Source organism: Brassica oleracea, chromosome C9 (assembly GCF_000695525.1).
Source record: "Brassica oleracea var. oleracea cultivar TO1000 chromosome C9, BOL, whole genome shotgun sequence".
In the NCBI taxonomy this organism is placed as follows: Eukaryota; Viridiplantae; Streptophyta; class Magnoliopsida; order Brassicales; family Brassicaceae; genus Brassica; species Brassica oleracea.
The window spans coordinates 28,671,763-28,678,988 of record NC_027756.1 but is presented as its reverse complement, the minus strand read 5'-3'; the positions used below and the strand labels follow the sequence as shown (position 1 = coordinate 28,678,988).

The following is a 7,226-nucleotide window of genomic DNA, read 5'->3' as shown; positions in this document are numbered from 1 at the left end:
CTCATGTCCACAGCCACCGCATCCACACAACTGTCGTCTACACCGATCACATCCACACATCCTCTGTCCACAAAAGCCACATCCACACCTCACATATCCCCGACATCTACATATACAGATTCCCAGTTCACAATATCCACACAAACAAAATGTACACCTCAAACATACATGTTACATGAGGTTATCCACCGTCTTCCTCTTCCACTTCATGAGAGCTAGCAGTCGCATCGTGCTCTCCTCACCGGAGCTCGCAACTGAAACTGCCGCGGCGTAGAAAAAACAAGCGGAAAAGAACAGGCGGCTGAAGAGAACACAGAGAGTTGTCTGATTGAGAAATAGAGATCGAAAATATGTCGAGAGGGAGAAAGGGGATTAACCTTCCATTTGGAGTTTGTCTGTTAATCAATGGAGGCAGAAAAGAACAGAGATTTGAGGTCGAGAAACAGAGATCAAAATTCCAAGATCGCGAAACCGATATCAAGATTCGGGAACGATAAACAACAATCAGGAAAACGTCGACGGTGATAAAGTTTGATTTAGGTTCAATTTCGGAGTTCGATTTCTGGATCTAGAAGATGTCGGGGGGGGGAAGAAATTAGAGTTCATCTCTCAACGGTGAGTCTTTACACGATAATAGATTTTGTGAAGATAGAGGAAAAGATAAGGTTATTAGAAGAAGAAATGTTTTATTTTTTTTAAAAGGTAAAAAAATTATATCGGTTTGGTTAGTTGGATTGGCTAACGAGCGACACCTCTCTCTTAGTTGGAGATTATCTTGGTAAATCTAACATGAGAAAGTGTCTCATAGACACAATGTGTCTCTTAGTGATATTAGAAACTCAAGTTGCGTCTCCTAGCGTAAATATTTCAATATTTATATAGAGCTGACAGCAAAATGAAATATCCACGGAAACAAGAACCCAAAGAAAAAGACAACTAGAAACCACACGATTTAAACCACACGGGGTGACTTAACGATAAAATAAAATCTACTCCACTACTAGAACCAAACAAACAGTTAACAAATAAGAATATGAGCATATAAAATAACGACTAGCAATTTTTAAAACTAAGCAAAAGCCAATGATTGGGAGTTACCACTGCTGCCCATAGCTCACTACTCAGTAACCTCCACTTCTGCACCCAAATTATGACTTCTCGTTGTTTCCTCGCCCGCCAAACAATAAAACCAAGAACCGGAAGCTTTAAAACTCAACAAGGAGAACCGCTACTCGGTCCATGCGCCTTGGAAACTGATGTGACGTAATAAAAAATGTCAAATTCCTTACAAAGAAGCTCTCCCAACACACCAAGAAGATGAAGCCTTATCAACCGAACTTCTTCGGTATCACACTCGGAGGAAGAAACCAACGGCAAGCAACCATTAGATACATTACCCTAGAAGAAAGACTGATAATACAAATGTCATACTCCCTACGAAAAGACATTAGACCTATAATTGAACATGGCCAAAAAAAGACGGCAACAACCTTCACTAAATGAATTCCATTTCCTAATTAGTCTATCAATCTCCAAAAGATAAGCTTGCCTTCAAAGCCAACATTATCGACACAAACATAGCATAAAAGTCCAAAAGATTGGCCTTACGTTCATGTCTCAGCAGAACCTAAGTCATGAAACTTAGCCATAAAACAGATAAACATGCCCGGCTAAACAAGCGAACTTTGGCTACAGCCTCGAAACCGAACAACGCTTCCAGGGGTGCCGAGCTCTAACCATTAATTGGATACAAAGCATCGCTGTCGGCAACGGTATGTTGAGCTCTGCCACGTGACTCGAGCTGTCGCCGAGAAAGAAGTTCCACAGATCTGAAAAAAACTGAATCTGACGAAGCCATTCAGTCCTAAACGCCGACCCTCTTCACCATCGTCACGCCGTGAGTCTCGCCATTGCTCCATGTAAAGCCGTGATCTTTTCCGTCGAAACGAAAAAGGATAACGCTTTGTCAGCCATAGAACAACGAGCATCTCGACAAAAGATTGAGCAAAGGTGAAGAGAGCAAAAGAAAATAAGATTGGAAAAATATTGGAGCCTCCGGGCCTCCGACACCGACAAAAACACTGGACAGAACTAGGTTTTTTTTCAGAAGCGGCGGCGAGCTGAGAGAATTTGATGTCAATTTCTTTATATCTGGAGGAGAGAAGAGCTAGAGGTGGGTATTCTCGTACCCATTTGAATTCAGTTTGGATTTATTACAATTTGGGAATTAAAGATTTCCGCTTCATTTAGGTATTCATTCATTTTGGTTCAAGTTCAAGTTCATTTTGGATCTTTTCATATTTGGTTTAGATTGGATAATCCGTTTATATTTTTGAAAAAAAATTACATGCATATATACTTTAAATTTCTCAAAAATTTAAACTAAAAATGATATATTACAGATAAATTTGAATAATGTATGTCAAAATACCTAAACTTAACATCTAAATTGGTTTGGTTTGAATATTTGGACAGAGAATTAATTGATATTTTAAGTATTTTTGGTATTTTAAATATTATTTGGCTATTTTAAACATTTTTTGACTATTTATAAATATTTTCAAGTAAGTATTTTGGACAATTTCAAAAGATCTTATATATATATGTATATATATATTTTTTTTTGTATAGTTTTCTCTATATTAAATATAAAATAATTGGATCGGGTTCGGTTTTAGTTTTCTAAATACCAAAATTTTAAATTCATTCGGAGTTAACCAATTTTGGTTCGAGTTTTCACATAACATTTTATTGGATTCGGTTCGGTTTTTTTTCGAATTTGAAATTTTTTTGTTCAGCCAGGGACTACAAAACAAGTGAAGAGAGTGTAGGGACTAAATGTGAAAATATTTCTGAGTTTCCTCACGTTGTTATTGTTTGTTTCTTTTTTTATCTCTCACCTTTCTGGAAATTTTTGTACGTCCAAAACTCCAAAACCTTTTGGAGCAAATCGCGATCGAACTGAGGAAATCAAGAAAGCTATTCAAATGTCAGCGACGACGACGACGAACACGACGGGACCGGATTCTGCGGCCTCTCCGCCTTCTTCTCGCGTCGGTAGGGCCAATTCCGACGGAATCATCGACACGACGCCGTTACTCCCTTCCGGCGTCTCGAGAGCCGCGAGCGTCGACGGAGAGAACGGAAATCAACGATCCGCTAGGCGCCAAGGCCTCAGAGAGGCAGCGAGGTTCCTCCGCCACGCTGGAAGCCGGAGGATGATGCGAGAGCCGTCGGTGCTGGTCAGAGAAACCGCAGCCGAGCAATTGGAAGAGAGGCAGAGCGATTGGGCGTATTCGAAGCCCGTGGTGTTCCTCGACATTCTCTGGAATCTCGCCTTTGTGGCGATCGGCGTCGCTGTTCTGATCCTCAGCCGCGACGAACGGCCCAATGTGCCGTTGAGAGTTTGGGTGGTTGGTTACGGTGTTCAGTGCGGGCTTCACATGGCATGCGTCTGCGTCGAGTACAGGAGGAGGAGGTGTCGGCGAAGGAGAGACACGCGCCATGGATCGTCAGCTTCTTCGTCTCCTTCTTCCACGCAGCAGTACGTTTCGTTAGCACAATTGGAGGATACAGGAAACACTAGGTAACGATGTTCGTCTTTCAACAGTTTTGGATCAGATTTGATCTTGAAGCAGCAGCAGAGTTTCTTGGTTATATAAATAAAAGCAATTGTGGAATCTTGGATTCTAGGTTGATGTTGCTTATTGTACATGGGGATCAAAATGCAACATTTAGGTTAGAAGATATTTTTTTTTTATCTTTCTTTTTGGTGAATATTAATATCAGCTTATGTTCTTTTAATGTTTAGAAATTCAAGCCTGATCGAGAACATGGTTGGAACTGATCTTTTGTCAGAGTCTCAGAGATAGTTTAAGCCATTTCGATCCTTCTTTGTTGTTAGTTTGAGTTTCCCTTCGTTCCCATATGACCCTTGTTGATCAATGTGGAAACTTGGTTTCTAGGTTAATGTTAGTTACTGCTTATAGTATCTGTAAATCAAAATGCAACTTTGTTTACCTTCCTTTTTTTGGTGAATATCAGCTTATGTTCTTGTAATGTTTAGAAGTCCATGCCTGATCTTGTGTCAGAGTCTCAGAGATGGCCTAGGCCATTTCATCCTTCTTTATTGTTAGTTTGAGTTTCCTTTCGTTCCTATATGACCTTTGTTGATAGTTGATTTTTAATGGTCGCAGTAATTCTGCAAAGCATCTTGAATCAGCCAACACAATGTTCTCGTTTATCTGGTGGGTAATCGGATTCTACTGGGTATCTGCTGGAGGCCAAACACTATCTAGTGATTCTCCTCAGCTCTATTGGTATTTTTTTTTTTCTTTGAAAGTTTTATCTTTTGGGGATTGTTTGTTTGAATTTGTAACTCTGGTGTTTTTTGTTTTAACTTGCAGGCTGTGTATCATATTTCTTGGTTTCGATGTTTTCTTTGTTGTATTCTGTGTTGCACTGGCTTGTGTTGTCGGCCTGGCCGTTTGCTGCTGTCTTCCATGTATAATTGCAATCCTATATGCCGTTGCCGACGAGGTTATCTCTCTTCTACTTTCATTCCCATAACAATTATATAGTTTAGATCCCTCGTAAACCCAACTCCGAACTGGTGCAAAACAGGAGGGAGCATCGAAGAAGGACATAGATCAAATGCCGAAATTCAGATATAGAAAGATTAGCAACGATGAAAAGCTCCAAGGCGAAACTACAAATCGAGGAATAATGACGGAGTGTGGAACAGATTCACCTATCGAACGCTCGCTTTCTTCAGAAGACGCGGTACTCCTCCTGATAATAGCCATTTTAATAAAGTTCCTGTGATATAAACAATGTCTCAAAAAGTGTTTAGATTGAGAAGGCGTTGCTTTCTTGTGTTTCTTATGCAGGAATGCTGCATATGCCTGTGTGAATATGAAGACGGAGTTGAACTAAGAGAGCTACCTTGTAACCATCACTTTCATTGCACTTGCATCGACAAATGGCTTCACATAAACTCTCGTTGCCCGCTTTGCAAGTTCAACATCTTGAAGAATGAAAACGAAGTCTAGTGATCATTCGTGGGATCAATACCAGAAAGTTTTCAGGTAAAATGTAAAAACTCTGGTGCGTGTTTAAGTGTTTGTGCAGTTAGAATTGTAGATCAATGTATTGTGTATTACATTGAACTAGTGAGAAACATGTGAATTCATCCTTGGACCTGCTTTTTTTCTTTGGTGTGTGTTTCTGGTTTTTATTAAATAAATAAATAAAAAATCAAAAATTTATATGGGGAAGCGGTCACCAAACAAACGGCTGCGTCACGCCGTTACTGAATATGGGAACGAAACTTGCAAGCTAAACGACGATCTAAAACTTCCGAGCTAAACTGTTTGATCCAAAAATGGTGTTTATCTTTGTTGGAATCAATCAAATAAAAAATTTAAAAATAAAAGCTTAGACTCTTGAGGTTTAAGAGAAATCTTAAAAGAATCAAATGAGAAATGAACATCAAAAGAGTTTATTGATTTAAGATTGTATTACATGTAGGATTACAAGTGTAAATAAATCTAGTAATCCATAAACCCCTTTGTAAGAAGTATTTTAAGTCTAAAATGGAGAAAAAGAGATCCTTTGCTAAAGAGATGTGTCCCCTTATTTATACAAAGATTCTAGGGTTTTATAGCCAAATGAGCCTAGTTCCTTGTCTTATGGACCTTGCTAGAGGATCAAGATCCACTCCCAACAATAAGCCCCCCAAAGTTCGTTGAGAGAGATGAAGTCGATCTCTGCGAACTTTATGAATAGGGTTTATTAGACAATGAACTAGACACATTCATGCCTATGACGGTTTAGGCGAGTTTATTTCGAACTTGTGCCTAGTAATAAGCAAGTTTGCTTTAAACTCGTGCTTAGCGAAAGACGAGTTTACTTGACTCATGCTAAGACAGAGGCGAGTTTACTGAGAGCTCGTGCCTAGTAGAAGGAGAGCTTCTGTAAACTCATGCCTAGCAAAGACGAGTTTCTGTAAACTCGTGTCTAACAATAAGCGAGTCGACCACAAACTCGTGCTTAATAAAAAGCAAGTTCAATTTAAACTCTTGCCTAAAATACATGTTTACCGAACTATTGCCGACCCGAAGTCTCGTGTTGAGATCGTGTGTGCCGAGCAAGTTGTTGGCGTGTATGCTTGTCAGGCTATGATAGCGTTGATGAATGCGCTGTGGAGTTGCGAGGGCTGTGGTGAGCTCGTGATTGGCAACGAGGAGTTGTGCGGACCGTGATCACGTCAGCTAGAGCTTGTACCGGAGTCTGAGCTCGTCATATGTCTGCCTCGCAATTGATTCTGGCGCACAAAGAAAAATATGATGATTATCATCCGATCAAGTTTATTCAAAAAAGATAATCAAAGTTTTGTGTAATTGATAAGCAAGCAATGATGATGATCAAATAATTGCTCAGCTCTTGCATATGATGTTAGTAATTTATTTATAACTAAACAGCATGCACAGGTGGCAACCAATAAAGCAATCAAGATTATAGAATACTTATCTTTGAAGACAAGTAGTTGCTGGTAGTCGCTGAAGAAGGATGGTTTTGAGATGATCTCATGATAAGCTCTTTCCACTGATGGAGTGTGAAAGATTGAGCCTTCTAGTCGACAAGCCAACGTCACATCCTCATCTCTGCAGGATCCAACATCTCGCAAGCAGCCTTCTGGTGGTGAGCTTTGCCTCAATGGGTCATTTTGATCTTCGCCGGGAACAAGCCTTGAGCTTCATTGTAATAAGTGAAAGGATGAGACGAGAAGCTTGTAACGAGACAGCCTTGTTAGGAAATATGCGGTCAAATTTTGCGGTAAACCAGAATTTATGGGAGCGGGAAAACACACACACAATTGTTAACGGAGTTCGGCCAATCTTGCCTACGTCTCCGGACCTGCTATAGATCTTTTATTATCAACCCGAGAAACTTTTTTACAAGCTCTCAACTCACACCCGACCCAAAATACACTCAAGAAATTACACTTAATTTCTTATAGAGAAAAATTTTCTCACAAGAAAGAATTTTTTTTTTTTTTTCTCTTGCTCACTCTCTTCTTCTCTTGTTTTCTCTTTGTTTTGGGATGATTTTCCTCTTATCCTTCATGCATGTATTTATAGGAGGGGGATTTTTAAGTTGGTGGTGAGTTGGTGTAACAACCAAACTTACCAACCAAAAACCAAAAAAAAAAAAAAAAGTGTTCT

General features: G+C 39.6%; 1 protein-coding gene across 2 annotated transcripts; it reads left to right on the top strand.

The window, feature by feature from the left end:
* Positions 1 to 2,875: 2,875 nt before the first annotated feature.
* LOC106313204 (E3 ubiquitin-protein ligase At4g11680) lies at positions 2,876 to 5,212 on the top strand. Of its 2 annotated transcripts, XM_013750959.1 has the most exons (6): positions 2,876 to 3,586; positions 3,694 to 3,738; positions 4,197 to 4,319; positions 4,407 to 4,539; positions 4,624 to 4,782; positions 4,890 to 5,212. In XM_013750959.1, exons 1-6 carry the CDS (start codon positions 2,988 to 2,990, stop codon positions 5,049 to 5,051), a joined length of 1,221 nt encoding a protein of 406 aa, XP_013606413.1. In that variant the 5' UTR covers positions 2,876 to 2,987; the 3' UTR covers positions 5,052 to 5,212. The 2 variants fall into 2 exon arrangements, with proteins under 2 accessions (XP_013606413.1, XP_013606414.1); XM_013750960.1 differs by lacking the exon at positions 3,694 to 3,738 and having other exon boundaries at positions 2,877 to 3,586.
* Positions 5,213 to 7,226: the final 2,014 nt, after the last annotated feature.